This window comes from Equus caballus, chromosome 1 (assembly GCF_041296265.1).
Source record: "Equus caballus isolate H_3958 breed thoroughbred chromosome 1, TB-T2T, whole genome shotgun sequence".
Taxonomy (NCBI): Eukaryota; Metazoa; Chordata; class Mammalia; order Perissodactyla; family Equidae; genus Equus; species Equus caballus.
The window spans coordinates 152,795,237-152,818,595 of NC_091684.1; the positions used below are offsets into that span (position 1 = coordinate 152,795,237).

Genomic DNA, 23,359 nt, shown 5'->3' on the forward strand with positions numbered 1-23,359 from the left:
TATAATTTTTTTGGAGTGAGATCTGGGTAGGTGTATGTTGAAAAAAACCTCACAGGAGATTCTGATCTATATATAAAATAGTATTGAAAACCACTCTTCTGTTCATACTGAACAATTTGCAGTTTCTCAAGAATCACATGCACTTTAGCAATTCCATGCCTTTGCAAATGTTGCTCTAACCACACCACTACCTTCCAAACTACCCTCGTTTCCTCCCGGCTTTTCCTCTGAGTAGCTCTTCAACCAGGGGGCATTTGGTACCCCTCCTCTCATCTAGTCTGTGTGTGTGTGTGTGTACATACGTATATATACACACACTTATATATATTTTATACTTATCACACAGTATTAAAACTGTTGACTAACTTCCTTTTCCTGCAAAACAATGTTCTTTTTCATTTATGTTCTAGAAACTTAACACATAGCAGATTCAATTTATACTCCATCTTTCTCACTACAGTTAACAAGTAAAATCCTCAAATACATTTAGAGATGGAGGAGGGGCTTTTTTGGTGTCACATTCCAGAAGTTCATCTTCTCATGGTCAACCCATTAAAATGGTTACGTGGCTACGGGCCCCAGCCCCCATAGGTCTAAAACTAAAAGATACGTATATATTTTTTTGAGTGGGAGTTACAGGAAGAATGCAGTTTATGACAGGAGTGTGAAGCATCAGTGTTTCTGCCCTTCTGGGTGTCCGAGTGCAGTTACCACTAATCTGGCGTAATGAAATAGGATAGTATAGCACACAATGGACATATCTTATTCCTTGTTTTTTCTGTTTTTGTGAAGAGAGCTTTACATGAAGGAAACTTAGGATGATTATATGAGCATGTATGAGCAAAAATTTATGCTGCATTAGTACTTTTAAAAGGGTCTCATTTGTTTATTTGCCATTTTAGGTCTTGCTTCTCCATTTAAGCCAGTTATGGATACAAATTACTATTACTCAGGTCAGTAGTATTAAAAAACAAAATTTAGTAATATTTAAGCTTTTAGAGATTTCATTATTTCTCTCTCATTTTTATGCAGCTGTGGAAAGAAATAATTTGATGAGATTATCCCAGAGCATTCCATTTACACCTGTGCCTCCAAGAGGTAAATCTGAAAAGTAAAGAAATGAAAGAGAAAATCAACGCTTTATTAATATGTGGTTTTAGCTATAATATAGAACATGGATGGTGACAGAAAGGAGGAGGATCACATGAAGTGTCCATTTCATATAAATTTTAATTATCCTGACTACTACAGTAGTCACTTATGTTTAAATAGAAGAAGGAAGCATCAGGAGTATTGAATTTCTCTATTTCTGGCATATTCAGAAGCAGTAGTGTATTTGAATCAGAAAAGCTCTTGATCCGTTGTCTAGTAATGAAAGCATAGATAAAGTGACTTCACGGGGTTTGTGCAACAGATACTTCTAAGCTCTTGTCTAAAAGTGTAATTTAGAAGTCCAATTGCTTTCTAAAAGTTTTTTTTAAAATGTTCACACTTTCATAGAACTTTATCATTGTTAATACACATGAATTTAGAGATATTAGTAGATTCTTGATTTCTAAGCATTTGTTGCCCTTAAACTTCTTTTATAAAACTATAACTTGGTCCGTCTCATCTTTTATTCCTTACTTAATCCTAACCAAAGATATCTGATTTTTAGTTTTATTCTGCCATGTCATTTTTAAAGAGTCATAATTTGACTTTAAAATGTGTCCATTCCTGTTGCAGGTGAGCCTGTCACAGTGTATCGCTTGGAGGAGAGTTCACCCAACATACTGAATAACAGCATGTCTTCTTGGTCACAGCTAGGCCTCTGTGCCAAAATAGAGTTTTTAAGTAAAGAGGAGATGGGAGGAGGTTTACGGAGAGCTGTCAAGGTACAATGTACCTGGTCAGAACATGATATCCTCAAATCAGGGCATCTTTATATTATCAAATCTTTCCTTCCTGAAGTGGTTAACACATGGTCAAGTATTTATAAAGAAGATACGGTTCTGCATCTCTGTCTCAGAGTAAGTGCTAGTGAATGCATAACAGTTGAATGTTCTTTGAGTCTCATGTTTTCACTTTGAAAGTAGGATAAACCAAATAAAATCTTAGTTTCAATGTTGAACAAGGGTTTGTTTTTTTCTGTTCTGTAGGAAATTCAACAACAAAGAGCAGCACAAAAGCTCACATTTGCCTTCAACCAAATGAAACCCAAATCCATACCGTATTCTCCAAGGTAAATCTTTAGATTTTTCTGGGATCTTTTAGTGTTATGTGGATAGCATTCTCTTTTCACCTTCATTATTGATGCTAAATATTTATTTATCCATTTTAAAGATCAATTAGAATTTTATTAACAAAACTACTAGTAATGTCTATAACTTCTTCATAAGGTTCCTTGAAGTTTTCCTGCTGTATTGCCATTCAGCAGGACAGTGGTTTGCTGTGGAAGAATGTATGACTGGAGAATTTAGAAAATACAACAATAATAATGGTGATGAAATTATTCCAACTAATACACTGGAAGAGATCATGCTAGCCTTTAGCCACTGGACTTACGAATATACAAGAGGGGAGTTACTGGTCCTTGATTTACAAGGTAAATTTATTAAAATATTGCTGAAGTGAAATTGTACAGTACCTTCTTACCCATTCATGTGTTATGAATGATATACAGAAATCTGCTAATTTATAGATAGGTAAAATCTTAGAGCAGTAGAAGGTATTAAAAAAAATAGGTTGATAACAGCTTTGGCATGTAGCCATCAGGGCCCCAAATCGTGGGATCTGGCTATCTTAATTGTTGTTCAGGTAATACAGATGTTTTAATAAGCAAAAACATGAAATTTCTTATGCTACTTTTAGATGTGTAGCCTTAGTCGTTTAAAAGTATGAAAGACCATTTGTTTTGCCATGAACTAAACTACCTAAATATTTAGTGGATTGAAACAGCCATTTTACATGCTTACAGTTCTCTGGTTCAGGAATTTGGGCGGGACATAGTAGGTAGAGATGGCTCGTCTCTGCTGTCTCTTCAGAGGATTCAAATGACTGGAGATGAGCTTGGACAGGTTGACTGGAGTTAAATGTCTCATGTCTGTTCATTGACAGCTAAATTCCTCAGTTTTCCACCAAAGATCTCTCTACATAGCTAGCTAACTTGGGCTTTCTCATAGCATGGTAGTTTCAGGTAGTTAGACTTCTTACATGGCAGCTGGCTTCCTCCAGCGAGAAAGCCGTAACTCTTAGGGTTAGGCCCAGAACTGGCCCAGATCCCTTCTGCCACATTACTGGTTAAGGCAAGTAACAAAAACTCAGACTCAAGAGGTGGGGAATAGATTCCAGCACTTGGTCGGTGGAGCAGTGTGTATACAAGGAGGGAAAAACTGATCATAGCCATCTTTGTAGACATACTCTGTTGTAGCTGTAAAAGAAAGAAAAAGAAATTGTGGCTGAGAGAGGGCAGATTTGCTTAGGGTAATGTCTGTGCAGTTTTGCAGCAGGGTCAAAGGAAAGTACAATTGAGCAAATTGCCAGCTCTGTCTGGATGATACTTTCACATTATAGCTTCCATAATTTTTTTCCCTAAAGAGCAGCCTTAATTTCAAATGTCAGCACAGACTAGATTTCAAAATCACTAAGAATAACTGTTTAGAATGTTCATCAGTTAATGACTTCTTTCATTATGTAGATACTCACAAACATAAAAGATTTGTTGAAAAGCAAACAGTTGGTATTGATTTAGCTCAAGAAAGAAAATCTGTGTAAAAATAACTCAGTAGTTCATTTTACATAAATAAGTGTTTTATATATAGTGAAAATTCTTATGTATGTTGTTAGACAGGCCCATCCAATTAAGTAAAAAGGGTCTTAGTTAAAATATATTCTTAAATAAGTATCATTTAATTATCTCCAAACATGCATAGGAAGTGAGGCCAAACAGATTTTATAGTTAAAAAGATGGCAGTTATTTTCAATAACAAAGTAATTGTGATGTTCTGTACATAATTAATAAGTTCATGGAGGCATTTTTTCAGATATTATTTGGATGATTTTATGATAAAATGATTATTTTAGATGACTGGTACAAACAAGTGAGACAGTATGGAAATATATAAAGAACAAAGTGTTTTCATCTTTACTGTTTCCCTCTCTGAAGACAAATACATAAAAGGAGGCCCTTTTTTTCTTATTTTTAATCATTTTGTGTTGTGGTGGTTTTCCTCCTACTGGGATCATGCTGTGTGTGTGTGTGTGTGTGTGTGTGTGTGTGTGTGTGTGTGTGTGTTCCACTTGAGGTTTTTTCCACCTAACAGTATATCATGGGCATCTTCTGGGTTGTTACTGATAAATTTGGGTTATTCCTTTTAATAGCTGCAAGATAGTCCGTAGTATGGAGGTATACCATGATTTACATCCTCTATTGAGAGACATTCATCCTATTTTTAGTTTTTTTGCTACTATAAACAGTGATGCAACAAACATACTCACATATTGCTCCTTTTATTTCCATAAAGTATATTCCAAAGTTGGCTTAGTAAGAAGAGATGAGTGCAATTTTAAATAGCTACTGCCAGGTTACTTTTCTAGAAAGTTGTAGGAATTCATACTTAGCACTGTGTGTGAGTGCCTATTGCTCCACAATCTCTCCAGTACTGAATATTCTTCATATTTGCCAGTTTGATGTATCATATCATTTTTTAATTCTGGTTTTTCCTATTATGAAATTGTAATGTTTTATTAGATTTTGTTCCAATGGGTTAAATATTTATGATTATTCAAATGGCAGTAGGTGTTCTTTCTTTCTTTGTATGAATGAGTAGATAGAGAGAGACTGAAAAGATTTAACCACACATATAACATCTCTGGGGGGGGCTGGAGGTGAAGGAAGACGTTCATGATCTTATTCTTCATGTAATCTGCATCTTTTGCAAGAAGATGTATTTATGTGTTACTGTGTGGATTTTTTTGTTTTTGTTTTTTGGAGAGGAAGATTGGCCCTGAGCTAACATCTGTTGCCAATCTTCCTCTTATTGCTTGAGGAAGATTGGTCCTGAGCTAACATCTGTGCCAGTCCTCCTCTATTCTGTATGTGGGTCACTGCCATGTCATGGCTTGATGAGTGGTGTTGGGCCACCAATGTGGAGCACATGGAACCCAAGTACCATGCTGCTGGGCCAGCCCCTAGTGTGTGATTTTTTTAAATCCACAGCTCTTTTTAAATGGCCTATAGATTGTCTTCATGTGAAACAAGGGCAGATTGTGTAGACCTTTGCATAAGGAGATAGTTGTTTATGACCTTGGCCCTATTGCATCAGGAGCCCACATGCCTCCCTACTGACTCTGACGTTAACTCTCATTCACATTGCAGGAGCTCTTTGTTCCCAGTGCAGTGTTGAGGTCATAAGTCAAGTTATGAAATATCAAGAGAGAAAAACTACTTTATTGAATAATGTAACATTGTGGAATGGTTGATGATGTTATAAAATCTCTCATGACTTTATTTTGCAAATGTCAATGTTTATATCAATTATATAATACAAATTGTCTTTTTTATGTATACATGTAAAGGTGTGGGTGAAAATTTGACTGATCCATCTGTGATAAAAGCAGAAGAAAAGAGGTAGTAAGTTTTAATAATTCCGTTGACATATTTTCATAATTCAAATTCTACATTTCTATTTGTGTAAACTTTTTTTTTTTTTAACTACCAATTCCACAGATCCTGTGATATGGTTTTTGGCCCAGCAAATCTAGGAGAAGATGCAATAAAAAACTTCAGAGCAAAGCATCACTGTAATTCTTGTTGTAGAAAGCTTAAACTTCCAGGTAAACGTTTTCTTAGTCAGTATAATGTATAAATTGTTAGCAAAGTTGGTTACTACAATGCTTTATAACGCCAGAGACAGAAATCCACATTGTTGGTTATAAATGGGTCACTGCTTTCTTTCATTACTTATAAAAACACAAACTTCATTCATTTAATACGTATTTATTATGTGTCTGCTGGATGCCAGGAATTGTGCTGGATGTTGACAATATAATAGTGAAGCAAACATGGTCCCTGCCCCAATGAAGTTTAGGCAAATCATGAATACTGACAAGGTTAGCAGGGAGTTACAGGACTGTCATAAATACCAAGCAGAAAACGAGAACAGGTAAGCAGTCATTTAACACAAGCTTAGAGGGCAAGGAATGCTGCCTGGGGAACTGATGGATTTGCCTCTAACTGAAGGATGAATAGGCTTTCAAGCTAGCCTGGCAGACAGTTGGGGAAAGAGTATTCCGCTAAGCAGGAACAGGAACTGCGGATATATTCCCCCGTGAGAGTAACTTTCATCTTTGTATTTGAAGGACTGCAACTTACTGGCGAATTCTAACACAAACCAGTGGTTCTCACTCTTTGGAGTGCATCAGAATCCCCTGTGGAACTTTTTAAAAATTACAGATGCCTGGGACTCACCCTCGAGCTGTATTTCTTAAAGTCGCTTTCATTATGACCAATAATGTAGTTGTTAAGAGCTTGAAATTGGGAGCCACACTGCAGGGTTCCAGAGAATAACTATACCACAGAGCCGCTTTTTTTTTTTCTTGTGAAGAAGATTCTTCCTGAGCTAACATCTGTGCCACTCATCCTCTACTTTGTACATGGGTTGCTGCCACAGCATGGCTGATGAGTGGTGTAGGTCTGCACCTGGGATCTGAACCTGCAAACCTGGGCTACTGAAGTGGAACACGCTGAACTTAACCACTACGCCACGAGGCCGGCCCCGAGGAAAGCTTTTTGATAGTGTTGTTCAGGCTTTTTATATCCTTGCTGATTTTCTGTCTGCTTGTTCTGTTGATTACTTAGAAAGAAGGTCTCTAAGTATAATTGTGGATTTGTCTGTTTTGCCTTTCAGTTCTGTCAGTTTTTCCTTTATGTATTAGGTACATACACATTTAGTTGTTATGTCTTCTAGGTGAATTGATTCTTTTTATCATTATATAATGTCATGGTAATTTTCCTTGTTCTGAAGTCTCCTTTGTCTGATATTAACATAGCTACACCAGCTATCTTTTGGTTAGTGGTTTCATCAGGTATCTTTTCCTAATTTTTTTACCTATGTATATTAATTATATTTAAAGTGAATTTCTTGTAGACAGCATATAGTTGGGCCCCAGGCTTAATTTGTTTTGTAAAATCTAACATTTCCATCTTTTAATTGGTGTTTTAGACCCTTTACATTTAATGTAATTATTGATATGGTTACATTTAGATCTGCTGGGTGTTGTTATCTGATTGATGTGTGTGGTTTCTTGGAGGCTTTTCCCACCCCTTTCTGCTTCAGTACTTTATTTTATTTTTATGTTTAGTTTGTAGTGGTGGTTCTTAGGTTTCCTTATCTAAGAATGTGTGTGTTTTGCCTTCATTCCTAAAGGATGTTTTCACTAGATCTGTAATTTTAGGTTGACACTTCTTCCTTTCAGCACTTAAAAAATGTTCTGCTGTCTTCTTGCCTCTGTTATTTGTGATGAAAACTCCACGGTCATTTGAATTGTTCTTCCCCTGTCTGTGATATATGGTTAAATCTCGCTTCTTCCAATATTTGTTCTTTATCTTTGGTTTTCAGCAGTTTGATTCTGATGTGTCTACTTGTAGCTGTCTCTGAGTTTATCCTGTTTCAGGTGTACTTAACTTCTTGAAGTTGCAAATTTATGACTTTTATCCAATGTGGGGAGTTTTTAGCTGTTAGTTCTTCAAATATTTGTTCTGCATCAAATCTCTTTTCATCTCTTTCTGGGGATCCCACAATAAGAAGATCAGACCTTTTGATGTTGTGCCCCAGGAATTGGAGGCTCTAATTATTTCCTTAAAAATTATTTTTTCTCTGCTGTTCAGAGTGGATAATTTCTATTGGTTTATCAGTTTCACTCATAACTCATTCTTTGTTTCTTCTGCTCTTAAGCTCATGCACTAGATTTTTTTATTTCACTTATATTTTTCAGTCCTGGAATTTCCTTTTGGTTCTTTTTATACTGTTATTTCTCTGTGGAAAACTTTTTTCATTCATTTCAAGTCTGTTTGCCCTACATCATGGAGTATGGTTATAATAGCTGGTTTAAAGTTTTTGATCCTTCTACCATCTGGGTAATCTTGGGATTGGCATCTCTTGATTGTCTTTTTCTCTGAGAATTTTTGGAATTTTCCTAGTTCTTTGTATCTCCAGTAAGTTTAGAATGTGTCCTGGAGTTTTTTTGAATGTTAACGCTGTGAGATTCTGGGTCTTGTTAAAAATCCTCTAGGGGGCGTTGATTTTTGTTGTTTGTGTTAGTAGGCAACCAGTTGACTTAAGTTCAGTTCACAAGTCCCAGTCTGCCTTCTGTGTGTGTGATTCCAATGTCAGTTTAGTTTTTAAAGCCTTTTTAGTGTCACTCAGGTCTGTCTCACATGTGTGTCAAACAGGGGCAAGTCTGGGACTTGAGTGGAGGTCTGCACCATAGTTTAGTGCTCAGAGCCTGTGCTATGATATCTTTCCACGTAAGTGCCACTTAAGGGTGAGCCTGGGATTTCATACACAAATTTAGTGTGTCCCTCTCTCCATTTTCCTCCTCTCCATGATTTCTTCCATACTTTGTGACTTCCCAAGGGCCTCTTTTTTTTTTTAGCCTCCCTGCTCTGTCACACACTTCCTGCAACTGGGTCTATTTCTGGTGCTAAGTGGCGAGAAAAAAATACTCTTTGGATCGTAGTGGTACCTATTCTCAGTTCTTCTGGTCAGAGAGAAGGGTTTCTCTTGGAATTGTAGGTGCTTGCCCAGCTGCCTCCACCACAGGAGCACCTCTTCTTGACTAGGGCTTGTCTTAGGTAAGGGCCAGAGGAGCAAAAAAAGAAAAATGAAAATCAGGGTATTCCAGTCAACATTCTCTATCCCACAGGGTCCTCCTTCCTGATCCTCTAGCCAGAAAGTCTTGGAGCTTTTTCTGTCTGTGCTCACTGTACATTTCTGAGATCAAGCCATCTTCAAGTCTAAGCCTAGAAATAGGAGAGAAAAAAAAACCCAGGAGACACACCACCATATAAGTCGTTCTTCAAGCTCTAATTTCCTTCCCCGGTACCTCTCCTGTCACTTTTCAGAAGCTCAGATAGTTGCTGTATGTATTGTGTGAAAAGTTTTTACTTGTAATCAGTAGGAGAGAGAGAGTAGAAAATGCTTTAGTCCATTTTAGTCAGAACTAGAGGACACAATGGTGAATTTAACAAGCGGCCCCGATACAATTTTTGGGTACGATTCAATTTTTAATAGCAAATCTGTTTTTGAATTATTATTATAATCAGGATTTCACAGCTTGGAATTAAAAGCAATCTAATCCGAATGCATCATTTTATAGAACATATAATTAAGAGTTCAGATGATTTGCCCACGGTTACACCATTAGTTAACAACATTTTCAGGACTTGAATTATAATTGTGTTTCTCTCCATGGTTTTTTTGTGTACAATACAGCTACAGATTAGTTTGCTTTCTCTAAGGCCATACTGGCATAGTCTTAAATTCAAAATTTATCAAAAATTATTCATGCAGTAGCAAATATGTATTTGGATCATTGAATGAAGGCTTTTACTCAAAATTAACAGTTCATATTCTGAGTGTCAGTTCTGTTTTAAAAGTATAAGGGTATATGCATGACTATAGTTAGTTTAAAATATAAATCTAATGTTACTGCATTAAGTTTTCCAATTCTGCAACTGTTGATTTCATCCTATCTCATATATATAAATACAATATACATACTGATAGTACCAGATTTAACTGAAGACTTAATTTCTTTTCTGAGCTCCTGTTTCTATATTCAGTTTCCTACGTTTCTACTTGGATACCCGAAAGTATCTTTATAACATGTCCATTCCCTAACTCTTAACTTTCATTTCCCACCCCCACCCACAAAACTGCTTCCCCATCTCATTTATGGTTACCCAGTTGCTCAGGCTCAAAACCTAAAAGCTAGCTGATTCCTTTTTTCTCTTACCTTTCATAGCAAATCTGTCAAATTCTATCTACTCTAATTCCAAAATCCCTCTAGAATTCATCGAGTTCTCGTCATCTTCATTGCCACCATTTTGTTTCCTGGATTCCTGCCAATTACCCCCTAACAAGACATCAGATGATAATCAGCATAGTCATTTAAAACAAATCTGATTATGTTCCTCCCTTAAGACTGCTTAATACCTTCCAGTGGGTTTTCATTGTGATCTGTACCCCTTACCATAGTTTGCATCCCATAAATCAGGGGTCAGCAAATTTTTCTGTAAAAAGCAAGGTAGTAAATATTTTAGGCTTTGTGAGCCACATGGCCTGCGTCACAGCTACCCAGCTCTACCATTGTAGTGCAGAAAGAGCTCTAGACAATCTGTAAACAAATGAGCATTGCTGCGTTTCAGTAAAACTGTTTACAAAACAAGCAGCAGGCCAGATTGTGCCACAGGCTGTAGTTTCACAACCCTTGACCGGTAACTGCTGCTAGACCTCAGTTCTACTACTCTTCCCCTCGTTTACTATGTGCCAGCCACCTACGCCTCTTCCTGCCGTTCTTAGAACACGCCCAAGCCATTTCCGCCTTAGAGTCTGCAGGTAACCTCTTTTCTAGAACACTCCTCCTAGAGCTTTGATAGGTCACATCTCAGTGTTCAAGTCTTCACTCAAATGTTAACTCCTGTGGCTTTTCTGTCAGTGCTGTCTAAAAGCATCAACCTTATACCATGTCCTCATCACACTGTTTTCTTTGAAGCACTTGTTACTGCTTAGAATTCTGTCATTTTTCTATTTGTTTTTCTTTACGCACAAGAATATAAGCTCCATGAGAGCAGGGACCTTATCTACCTGTTCATTGCTACATTTCCACACTTAGATGAGTTATTGACTCATGGTCAGCAGGTAATGATTATTTGTTGGGTGAATGAGTTATTTCATTTCTATGTGTATAAATTTTGTGACCTTGAATTTGTTACAACCTGGTAGAAAATAGATCTGGCACGTTTAGAGGAAAATTCACTTAGAAAATGTTCCTAATTTTCCATTTCTAGGCAATACTGACCTTTTTCTTCTTTTTTTGTTGGGGTGATATATAGATCTGAAGAGGAATGACTATACACCTGATAAAATTCTGTTTCCTCAGGATGAGCCTTCAGATTTGACTCTTCAGCCTGGAAATTCCACCAAAGAATCAGATTCAACTAATTCTATTCGTCTAATGTTATAATATAACTGAATCATTGGTTTTGCCTATGCCTCGCAAACATCTTACTGTGTCATTTTTCCTGCAGGAGGAGATTGTTTGGTAATATAGAAAAGTATGTGCAAATTGAGTATGCTGACTCTGGCACAGTTAAAAGGTCAATATTCTTTGAACCTGATTAAACTAGTCAGTCAGGAACTCCCTGTAGGATACAGCTGACAGCTGTTAAATTTTAAAGGTAAAGGGAAATTAGTATTTATAACTTTTTAAAGAGCTCTTTTTAGCGGAGGATTTCATTTGACTTTGTTCTGGTGAGGGTGATACCCTCTCATGTGGTGCAATACCATTAACCAAAGTTAGGTGTCTGTGCAGATTGTATTGGCAGCTGGTTTCCTGCCGTTGAGCTAGCAGAATGAGGAAGTCACCCAGCCTTTGGTTAAGTGGCTGTCAGATGTCTTCCTCAGTGTGTTTTAGTGTGCTCAGTGGTGATGTCACTCATTCCCAGCTAGATGCTTGTTGGCCACGGGAAAGGAGATGGCTTGTTATAATTCTAGATCCACAGGAGTATGAGAAGCCCAAGCTGAAAACTGTTTTCTAAGAGAGACTTTATGAATCAGAGTTAGGCTCCATATTTAAAGAAAGAGCTGTTTTTTTCTTAAATAGAGCCCAAATTGTGCGAACGTATTAGGATCTTTTTTAAAACATTGTTTTATCACGTCATTGCTAAGTAGAAGAAAGCCATGGTAGACTGGTATAACTAAACATATCAAAGGAGAAACTTCACTCACTGTTGCAGAGAAGAGAGAAAAGTTAAAGTGCTTTTTTCCCCGCCTCTGTCTGTAGTGACACCCTGGAATTTACAGACTTCTCCAAAGATTTTATTGACCAGTATATCAAATCCGAATGTAAACATGAACTCTTTCATATATTTAAAATTGTGTAGGAACATTGTTTATGGTACTTATTTAAGAAATTGAGTTGGGTCATCATTATGTGATGTCGGGAGAGATTACAGTGCAACTTTACGCCAATAAAATGTAATTTAACTGCCCCAGATGTTGTGGAATACTTAACAAGAAAAGCTTTTCAGCTGACTAAAGTTTTATGCTTTGATTTTTTTTTCTTTCTTTTTTTTTCTTTTTGTTTGTTTCTTAGGTACTAATTTTAATTTTTATTTGGGAGGGAGCAGTGTAACTCTTATGTGTATTCAGTAGTGTATCTCATAGATACAGACAAGGCAAAAAGAGATAAGCTGTTTAAATAGTGTTTAATATTGATGGGGGAGAAAGAAAAAGTGTATTAAAGATATTATACAATATACATTTTGTATATCATTAAATCTTTAAAAAAATAAATAAATTTATTCTTGTTTACAGATGTTTAGTGAGTTTAATCATTCTAAAAAATTATCTGAAATTTTGTGTTAATTCATTTTCACAGTATCAGTTTTTTTAAATGAACCATTTAATCCCCTGTCCTGTACAATGTTTAAAGTGATCTTGGTTTCCTACCGTGTCTTTTGTAAAATCTGTTTCTTGTTTTATCAGAAAACGATATGGGTTATCTATTGATGTTTAATTTTACGTTATTTTCACAAGATAATTTATTGAACATTTGTTTAGTACTTAATAGGTGTCAGGCATTACTCTAAGTACTTTGTGTTAACCCATTTAATCCTTATAACAATGTTAGGAAATAGGTGTTATTCTTATCCTATTTTGCCAGTTAGAAAATCAAGGCATTAGGTAAAGTAACTTTCCTAAGACTCTCATAATTAGGAAGTAGCAGTATTAGGATTCAACCCAGGCAGACTGGCTCTCGTCTGTGCTCTTAAGCCCCATGCTATATTGACTTCGAAGCATAACGAGCATGATGGTTTCTGTACCAGTTCCTGGTCTCTTTTCTGAAACAAATCAGCTCCATCAACTTTTTTGGTTAATTTTAGAAAGTAACAGTTTGCCTGAAAATCACATTTCTCATCCCAAAGACATATTGTCTGTCTTTAGATTAGTGAAGTTCATCATTATCACTCCATGGTCTGAGTCATTTGCTTAATTTCTTTAGCATTTTCTTCTCAGTCTCATCCTACTGAGAACAAAACTCCATCTCTACCAAATTACTTGTTAAAATGTCTTCTGCAGATGTTGTCTAGTAGTGTGCCTTCCTCAGTCTGCTGATATGTGAGCCATCCTTATGTTAAAAGTAATGCACGTTGATTGTATTGCAGTGTATGGAAAAGATTTTAAAATGTAAAGACAAATATAAAAATCACTTTCTTTTTCCAGCCTTCAGTTGAACTATGTTGCTTTTGTAGTTAGTCTTTTTATCCCTCTGGACTGTGCCCTTTGCAGAGGAGAGGACCCTTAGGGTTTTTCACTGCTGTCGCACCCAGCACCTTGCATAGTACGTTGTGAAGGGCACACGATAAAAAAATTAAGAATTTTTAAATGTTTTTTTCACAATACCAAACTTTCTCTTGAGGAAGGTAGATCACAATGATACAGTCTTGTATGTTCAAGTAGACAGTCAAAGGAAGAGTACCCAATAGAGAGCTGTTTATTGCTTAGAAGAGAGATCGAGTAATTATTTGCAGAAAAGGATGCATCTGTGAGAAGGGATTTTTGTGATCCTCCTTATTTACCATTTCTGTTCTGATTGTTTCCTATTTCACACAGGGTTTTTTTTTTTTTTTGAGAAACCCAGCTCCTCAGACCTGTCACAACTAGCACTTAGTTAAATGCTCAGTAGTTATGTGTTGGAGTGAGACCTCAACCGCTGTGTGTCTCTCTTAAAACTAGATTGCGTTCCCAACTAAGAGCTGTCTTGTTTATTTTTGTATTTCCCTTAGTGTCTTGCTGGAGTTTGTAGTATAGAATATAGGTGCTCAGTGAAGACCTGTTGAAGAAGTACCAAGAATATTTCCAATATGAGATGATCTGTGAGCTTTTTCTTAGGAAAAATCCCAAGCTAAGGTTCTGCTCCTTTCTGGAATATGTTTTCCTTCTTCTAGGCTTTTTGGAAATTCCTCAAAGCAGAGTTTCTTCCTGGGGTCCATGATTCCACCTTGGTGGGCATGGGTGGGGTAGGGGAGAGAGAGGACGTGGTTATTCCTCAGAAAAGCTGCCTGCTCCAGCTCACAGTAAACAGTACCAATCAACAAGGTACTTTCTTGCCCTGCCACCCCACCTTTAGCGCTCTCCTTGTTTTTTCCTTGGAATTTCTGTTCAGTCCTGCATTATGGAACTTGTCTTTCATTTTAATTATGAATGCCTTAGTATATGTTTCTAAAAGATAAGAACTAGTATCTTCACACCTAAAAATTAACAGTTCCTTAATATCAGATAAGGTAGTCATTCTCAAAAAAATGTTTTTTAATAATTTGTTTGCTTCAGGACCCAGATAAGATTCATATGTTGCAGTTGCTTGATTTGTCTTTAAAATCTCTGTTAATGTGTAGTTTTCTCCTCCCATCTTTTTTTTTTTTTTTAATTGCTTGTTTGTTCTGAAGGGTTTCCCACGTTCAGGATCCTGCTGATTGTTTCCCTTAGGTGTCATTTTACACGTTTCTGTTCCCTGTATATGCCGTGAACTAGTTGTTAGGTGTATAGGCTTGGTCAGATTAAATTGAATTTTTGACAAGAATGCTTTCTTGGTGGTGGTGTGTGCTGTCAGCAGGAAACACACGTCTGGTTGTCTTTCTGATAGTCATTGCTGAGATCTGTTAATTAGGTCACTGGTTCTCAAAGTGGACCACAGACCCTGAGGGTCCCCAGGACACTTTCAGGGGGCCCACAAAGTCAAAACTTTTTTTCTAAGATATTTATTTGCCTTTTTCACTGTGTTGCAAGTTTTACTGATGAGGCAAAATCATTTATGGGTTGAACTGCTGGTACCTTAGCATGAATCAAGGCAGGAGTGCCAAACTACTAGTGGTCATTATATTCTTTACCCTCACCACAGTTGAAAAACAACAACAAAAAAGTCCATCTCATTTAAAATGTCTTTGAGGAAGTAATAAGTTAATTTTTAATTAATCTTGACCCTTGAATACATGTCTTTAATATTCTGTGGAACAAAGTGAGAAATACGCATAAAGCACTTTTGCTACATAGTGAAATGTGATGATTGTCTTGAGGAAAAGCACTTACACGACGGTATGAATAGTGAACTAAACTAGTCACTTTTTTCATTGACCATAATTTCTACTTGGAAGAATGACTGGCAGATAAACCAGGCTTATTCAGACTTGAGTATTTGGCAGAAGACTAACAGTACTTGTTAATGATAAAATTTGAGCTTTCAAAAGAAAATTGGAATTTTGGAAAGCTTGCCTCTTAACACCAGTAGTATGACAGCTTCCCAATACTTTACTAATGAAACCGGTGTTCATTTCACAAGTTAGTTTTGACTAATTATGAAATTGTTGATTTTTGGAAGACCTGCATAACAACCAGTATTTTCCAAATGACCTATGCCTGGTGTTAGAAAATGATGCATGAGTGAAAGATCTAGCAGAGTAAGAAAATTTTGTAGTTTCAGATTCTACACTGCAGTTGACCTTTAGGAAACTGCCACTTGTCCAATTTTGGTATTGTCTCAAATAAGATTATCCAGAATTATCTAAAAAGGCTATTAAAATCCTCCTCCCCATACAAAGCTACAGTAGTCAAGACTGTCTTGGGGCGGGCCTGGTGGCATAGTGGTTAAGTTTGCACACTCCGCTTCAGTGGCCCCGGGCTTGCAGGTTCGGATCCCAGTTGCAGACCTACACACCGCTCATTAAGCCATGCTGTTCCACATACAAGATAGACGAAGATTGGCACAGATGTTAAGCTCAGGGACAGTCTTCCTGTTACAGCTTATAGATCAAAATAGAATTGAGTCCAGACATTTACAGCTAACTGATTTTTGACAAGGGGGCCAAAACAACTCCTTGGGGAAAGGATAATCTTTTTGATAAATCGTGCTGGAACAACTAGATATCCACATGCAAAAGAATTAAGTTGATCCCCTACCTTGCATCATACACAAAAATTAACTCAGGGGCTGGCACCGTGGCTGAGTGGTTAAGTTTGCACTCTCCACTTTAGCAGCCCAGAGTTTCGCTGGTTCAGATCCTGGGCGCTGACATGGCACCGCTCATCAAGCCATGCTGAGGCGGCATCCCACATGCCACAACTAGAAGGACCCATAACTAAAAATATATATATACAAGTATGTACCGGGTGTCTTTGGGGAGAAAAAGGGAAAACTTTAAAAAAAGTTAACTCAAAATGGATCAAAAACCTAAATATAAGCCAAAATCAAAAACTCGTAGAAGAAAATGTAGGGGTAAATCTTTGTGACCTTGGATGAGGCGATAGTTTCTTAGGTATGACACCAACAGCAAAAGCAACCAAAGAAGAAATAGAACTTGATCACAATTAAAAATTTTTGTGCTTCAAAGTACACTGTCAACTGTGAAAAGACAACTTATGAAATGGGAGAAAATTAGCCATTTTGGAAAACAGTCTGGCACTTCCTCAAAAGGTTAAACAGAGTTGCCCATATGACCCAACAATTTTACTCCTGGGTATATGCCCAAGAGAAATGAAAACATGTCTACACAAAACCTTGTACACAAATGTTCACGAGCAGCATTATTGATAATAGCCGAAAAGTAGAAACAACTCAAATGTCGAACCGATGAGCAGGTGAATAAAATATGGTCTATCCATACAATAGAATATTACCTGGCAATAAAAAGAAAGTACTGATACATCCTACAACATCCTATGTGCTTTTCAATTCTGTAGCTACTGCGTATACACTGCAGTGCAAAATGGAGCTGGATAGACTTGGACTCGTCTTGCTCTGCCACTTAGTCCACGAGTGCCCAATTATGAGCAAGCCTCTCTGACAGCACTTCTCTCATGTTGTTGTGAAGATGCAGTAAGGGAAGTACTCGGCAGACAAAGGTACTCAAATTAAAAAAAAGGTCTCTTCGTGGTACCTTCTTTCGTTGGAAGTTCCAGTGAGGAGGGGAGGATGTGATGGAGAACAGAGAACCTTCTGAGAGTGATTTTTCTCTTTACAAAGGAATTTACCATCTTGTAGCTGCTTCTGTTGGTATGGTTAAAACATGACCACATGCGTAAGAGAGACATAGACATGTATAATATGCATCAAAGTGCATAAGTCTGCTCCATATTCATCTCAACATTTGAAGGCACTTGTAGGTTACCCTCTAAGAGTGAAATTAGGGGGAAAAAAAGGTGTAAAAGTAGCCATGAGCACAAATGTAAAACTGAAACATCAAGGGAGTTCAAGTCAAGTAACTATACCAGTGCTCAATCATACGCAAATGCACGTGTAAGAAAGTCAAAACAATAGAAAATCTGTGGGAGGCACAGAGAATAAATCCAAGTGATCAGGAGATTGTAAGCTATATGAAGGTAAAAGCTTGTATTTTATTCACTGTTAAATACCTAGCACAAAGGAGATGCACAATAGATATTTTCTGGATTAGTGAATGAGATGCAATAAGTATTTAATAGGAGTCCCAGAAGGAAAAACCTAGGAGGGAGAAAATAAAAGGACCAACATAATGCCACATTTTGGTGACTACAAATAAAGAGCAAAAAAAAAAAAAAAAGTTTACCAAGGAAATACAAATCAGATTGACGTAAGAATTCTGACCTGTCATACGATATCTAGGGGCAGCAGAGCGATCTTGTCAGTAGAAAGGGGGAAATTTGAAGGCAGACATGTAGTGGCATTCCCAGAAAGTTTATCATTTTCTTGGAAAATGTTAAGGATATACTCAAGCAAAAAGAAAGATTGGGTCTAAATAGGAAGACACGAGATAAAATAGGTGAGCAATGGTTCATCAAATGTATAAATTTAGATACTTGCTGGCAAATATTTATACTTAGTATAATTTTTTAAGTAAACCAGAATAAAAAATTGTAAATATGAAAAGAGGATTCAGGGGAAGGTGGTATTAAAGCTTACTAAAGATTTCATCTATTTGGGTAAAGTTATAGATATTCTTGACATTGATGGAAAAGTAATTTTAAGTATGGGTAACCCTTGCTAGCCTATCACTGTGTGATCTCAGGAACTAAATTAAGTAAATTTTCACACACACACTTATTACAAGCCATCCAGAGCTTAGAAACAAAATAGGTTGGGATAATGCAGTATTCCTTGCTATTCAAACCTTTGACCTAAATAGATTAAGAAACAAGGGCTACATGTATATTTGTTGAAATATTTATTTTTTTAATTAATTTTTATTTTTTTGAGGAAGATTAGCCCTGAGCTGCTGCCAATCCTCCTCTTTTTTCTGAGGAAGACTGGCCCAGAGCTAACATCTATGCCCATCTTCCTCTACTTTATATGTGAGATGCCTACCACAGCATGGCTTTTGCCAAGCCGTGCCATGTCCGCACCTGGGATCTGAACTGGCGAACCCTGGGCTGCCGAAGCGGAACGTGCGCCTTAACCGCTGCGCCACTGGGCTGGCCCTGTTGAAATATTTAAAGGAAACATAAGTAGAAGAATATAAAAACAACGTGCAACTTTTAGACAATTAGAAGGAAAGAAAGTCTGAGGGAAGGGGAGGTTTAAAAAAAAAGTAATCCACCAAAGAGAGAAGCAAAAAATAACATGGAGAGCCAGATTCCTTTCTCTTGTCTTCCTTCATTCATTCACAATTCAGTCTAAAAGCCATTAGTTGACACCAGTCTAGTCAGGCCTCTGGTTGCTGTGGAGCCGTAAGCTGGCGTGGGGTGTCAGCAGGGTGAGGACGGTGTCCGTGAGCAGTGGAATGGGGTGGGGGTGGCAGCTACTGGAGGTTAGTGACCTGCAGAGGAGTTGATCAAATAGGGAAACATGGGAGATAATGGGAAGCTGTGACGCCGTAATAGCATTAGTACACCTAGCTCCCTAATCTTGGTTTTTAAATACAGTTCTCCTAAAAGGAACAGGGCTCTTAGAGAAATGGCTGCCTTCAGGACTGGGGCGAGCATGACACAAGGTAAATCTGAAGATCTTGCTGTGCCAAAAAGTCAGGAAGTACTCAAAGAACAGTGGGGACATGTCAAACAAATACAGAAAACATCTTCAAGAGCCGCGGCTGGGTAATCTTGAGACAACTTGTACATCAAAAACAGATAATGATAATAACAGATTATAATCCACTGGATAAAATAGGAATTCATGAGTCCACACTGATTAAAATAAAAGACTAAATAAATGGGGAAAGGAGAAAATTTCTCTCTATAGCAGAGTACAAACTGATAAATGTAGTCAGAATAATGGCATTCACCATTTGGCAACCACCATAGTGATAATTAATCCCGCCAAGCAATGTCAATTAATGTTAAAACTAGCGTGTGGAAGTTTGATGAGGAACAGATCATTCACACACGGTCTCAAAGTCCTCCCTACAAAATACTGATTATGAAAGGGAAAAGTGACTACAGTGGAGAAACCTGCCAGACCCCACTTTATTTGAGTGATTACAGTTAACATCACCAGAGTTGGGACAAATCAAGATTGTGTAGCACCTAATACGATGCGCTAAGAACACAGCATCACTTCTGTGATATTCTTACTACAAAAACGTAACATGAATCTGATCGTGAGGAAACATCAGACAAACCCAAATTGAGGGACATTCTTCAAAATGGCTGGCCAGGAATCTTCAAACGTGTCAAGATCTTGAAAGTCAAGGAGGTGCATAAGAACTGTTTCAGGTTGAAGGACCCTAAAGAGATGTGACAACTAAATGCAGCATGTGATCCCAGCTAAGCCATGCCTGGACTAAGCCACAGAAACTATGGGATAATAAATATATGTTGTTTCAAACCACTAAGTTTGTGGTAATTTGTTACACAGCACAGAACACTAATGCATAGGTCACCTTACTCATGAACTGCAGATATAGAAATCCTGAACAAACGATTAACCTAGAAACCAGCAATTCATGAAAATGATACTACATCACAAACAAGATTGGTTTATCCAAGGAAAAGAAGCTTGGTTTAAAATGTGACCATCATTGGGACCAGCTCTGTGGCCTGGTGGTTAATTTCAGCACCCTCCGCTTCGGCAGCCCAGGTTCAGTTCTGGGGCACAGAGCTACACCGCTCGTCAGTGGCCATGCTATGGTGGCATCCCACATACAAAATAGAGGAAGATTGGCACACATATTAGCTCAGGGTGAATCTTCCTCAGCAAAAAAAAAAAAAAAAAAAAAAGGGTAGTGGGCCAGCCCCATGACTGAGTGGTTAAGTTCATGTGCTCTGCTTCGGCAGCCTGAGATTTCGCCAGTTCAGATCCTAGGTATGGACATGGCACCACTCATCAGGCCACGCTGAGGCGGGGTGCCACACAGCACAACCAGAGGTGCTCAACCTAGAATATACAACTATGTATTGGGGGGCTTTGGGGAGAAGAAAAAAAAAAGAAGATTTGCAACAGATGTTAGCTCAGGTGCCAATCTTTAAAAAAAGAGATTTTTTGCAGATGACTTGAATGTTTTTATGGAAAATCCAAAGACTTAACTAAGTTTAGAAAGGTTCCTGAATGCAAGATCAACATATTTTATTTTACCTACTAGCATCAAACATAAAATGAAATTTTAACAAGACTCCATTGATTAGGAGGAACTGGAAAATTTGGGGGCACTTTACTGACAGAAGCAGCAGGATGGCAGGACTCCAGTTCTGTAGAACCACCACTGAGGTGACTTCAAGACACACTCCTGTAAATAGACCACAAGTGTCAAATAGTTGCAAGAGTTGGTACCTCTAGTTGCCAGCATCCCTTATCCAGTTGTCAGAGTCATTATTCTTTTTTTTAAAAAAAAAAGATTGGCACCTGAGCTAACATCTATTGCCAATTTTCCTTTTTTTCCCCTTCTTCTTCTCTCTAAAGCCCCCCAGTACATAGTTGTAGATTCTAGTTGTGAGTGCCTCTGGTTGTGCTGTGTGGGACGCCACCTCAGCGTGGCCTGATGAGTGGTGCCATGTCCACGCCCGGGATCTGAACCAGCGAAACCCTGGGCCGCCAAAGCGGAGTGCTGGAACTTAACCATTCGGCCACGGGGCCAGCCCCAAAGGATGATTATTATTAATGTTTTTGGGTAGCCTGAGCATATACCTATGTTCATTTTTCTTAACCATTTGGGCATAAATGGGGTGCATACTATAGACAGACTCTTCAGCACCTTGGTTTTTTGACTTACCGGTAATATATCTTGGAGACCAATCCATACTACAGGTATATCTACTACATTCTTGTTTTTTTAGCTTTTTAGGTTAGATAATTTCAAACTTACAGAAGCGTTGTAAGAATAGTGCAAGAAGTTGGCTCAGCTTCTCCAGTTGCTGCCATTAGGCTGCATTGGCTTCCTGTTTGCCTTATCGCTCCCCCTTCCTTCCTTCCCTCGTGTGGGTCTGGGTCTGTGTGTGTTTTCCTGAACCATTTGAGAGCAGGTTCATAGGTCATGCCCCTTCACCCCTAAATCCTTCAATGTGTATTTCCTGAGAACAAGGGCATTCTCTTTCACAAACACAGCACCATTTTATAAAATTCAGAAGGTTCAACATTGATACAGAACTGTTCACCTATAATCCGTACTCAGATTTCATCAATTGTCCTAATAACGTTCTTTTATAGCAATTTTTTTCCTGATCCTGGATCCCATCCAGGATTGGGTATTGTATTTAATTGTCTTGTCTCTCTAGTTTCCTTTTAATCTGGAATAGTTCTCAACCTTTGTCTTTTCTGACACTGACATTTTTGAAAAGTTTTTTAATTACCTCATCTATTTTACTTGATGTAGAGTTGAGAAAAGGCGAATTGGATGGGCCCTAAAGGCTCTTTGCCTTCTCTCTACAGATTCTGAGTGAGTGCAAAGGATGAGCAGGCTGGGCCCAGCTTGGAGCTCCAGAGGCTCCCCTTTCCAACAAGACCCTCCCACCCCAGGCTGCTCTCACTGCTCCACGATTGATTATGTTCTCTGACCCCTTTTCATCTGGATAGAGCACTGGGAAAGGCTGGTTGGGGGGGGGGGAAGCTTCATTGGAGGGGATTCCCTCTCTACTGAAGGTCTTTCTTAAGCACAGTTTTGGGGTTTTTTTTTAATAAAGCCCACTCTTTTTTTTTTTTTTTTTGAGGAAGATCAGCTCTGAGCTAACATCTGCCGCCAATCCTCCTCTTTTTGCTGAGGAACACTGGCCCCAAGCTCACATCCGTGCCCATCTTCCTCCACTTTATATGCAGGACACCTGCCACAGCATGGCTTGACAAGCAGTGCCATGTCTGTACCCGGGATCCGAATCAGCAAATCCTGGGCCGCCGAAGCAGAACATGTGCATTTAACTGCTGCACCACTGGGCCGGCCGCCTACTCTTTCTTTTTTGGGTAGGCCTTTTTTTTTTTGGTAAGGAAGATTGGCCCTGAGCTAACATCTGTTGCCAATCTTCTTCTTTTTTTCTTTTTTCTCCCCAAAGCCCCAGTACATAGTTGTATATGCTAGTTGTAAGTCATTCTAGTTCTTCTATGTGGGATGCCACCACAGCATGGCTTGATGAGAGGTGTGTAGGTCCGCACCCAGAATCCAAACCAGTGGTTTCAGGCTACCAAAGCAGAGCATGCAAACTTAGCCACTACGGCACCAGCGGCCCCCTTAAGCACAGTTCTCTATGAAGAAAAGGCGAGCACAGGAGATCCTACATGCTCTGCTACTTATCAGAGTATAAAGTCTTCTCTGAGAAACCCTTTATTTATACGTGTCCTGTGGCGTTAATGGGATGTGTGTGTGTGTGTGTGTGTGTATCTGCACCTCCTTTGCACTATAGTTGACGACCACGAAGGGAAATGCTCCAGTCTATCCCAACGCTATGCGTTTTTGGAAGCAGCAAAATTCAACTGCCTCCCTCCCCACGCTGAGAAACCTCCCCTGGGGTCCTGGGAGTGGTGGGGTCCCCGGTAGGGTAGATCAATGCCCAAAGGGGACAGGGTTGCCATAGTGTCCACTAACTTAGTGGAGGGAAATCTTCTGTGGATGCATGTCGTATATATATACACGAGAAACTGAGTGATGGCGGAACAGAGGTTATATGTTCAGTTCATTCTCTGAAATCAATCTTTTTAAAGTTTTAAG

General features: G+C 38.3%; 2 protein-coding genes across 5 annotated transcripts in view; both read left to right on the top strand.

Annotated features, from left to right (window-relative positions):
* Nucleotides 1-12,577, top strand: part of TRPM7 (transient receptor potential cation channel subfamily M member 7) — a 109,144-nt gene extending 96,567 nt beyond the window's left edge. For 3 of the 4 annotated variants that reach the window (XM_023617564.2, XM_070236672.1, XM_070236663.1), the window contains 8 exons: nucleotides 903-953; nucleotides 1,033-1,098; nucleotides 1,726-2,009; nucleotides 2,139-2,221; nucleotides 2,379-2,584; nucleotides 5,557-5,608; nucleotides 5,708-5,814; nucleotides 11,096-12,577. In XM_023617564.2, coding sequence (XP_023473332.1) covers nucleotides 903-953; nucleotides 1,033-1,098; nucleotides 1,726-2,009; nucleotides 2,139-2,221; nucleotides 2,379-2,584; nucleotides 5,557-5,608; nucleotides 5,708-5,814; nucleotides 11,096-11,226 — 980 coding nt within the window. In that variant the 3' untranslated portion in view covers nucleotides 11,227-12,577. The remainder of the gene's footprint in view (nucleotides 1-902; nucleotides 954-1,032; nucleotides 1,099-1,725; nucleotides 2,010-2,138; nucleotides 2,222-2,378; nucleotides 2,585-5,556; nucleotides 5,609-5,707; nucleotides 5,815-11,095) is intronic. The other variant, XR_011426589.1, reaches the window with a different exon arrangement.
* A 4,420-nt stretch (nucleotides 12,578-16,997) lies between these two features.
* The window catches only part of USP50 (ubiquitin specific peptidase 50), a 32,072-nt gene continuing 25,710 nt past the window's right edge, over nucleotides 16,998-23,359 (top strand). Inside the window, exon 1 of the mRNA XM_070236721.1 lies at nucleotides 16,998-17,159. The gene's annotated coding sequence lies outside the window, so the exon portion shown is untranslated. The remainder of the gene's footprint in view (nucleotides 17,160-23,359) is intronic.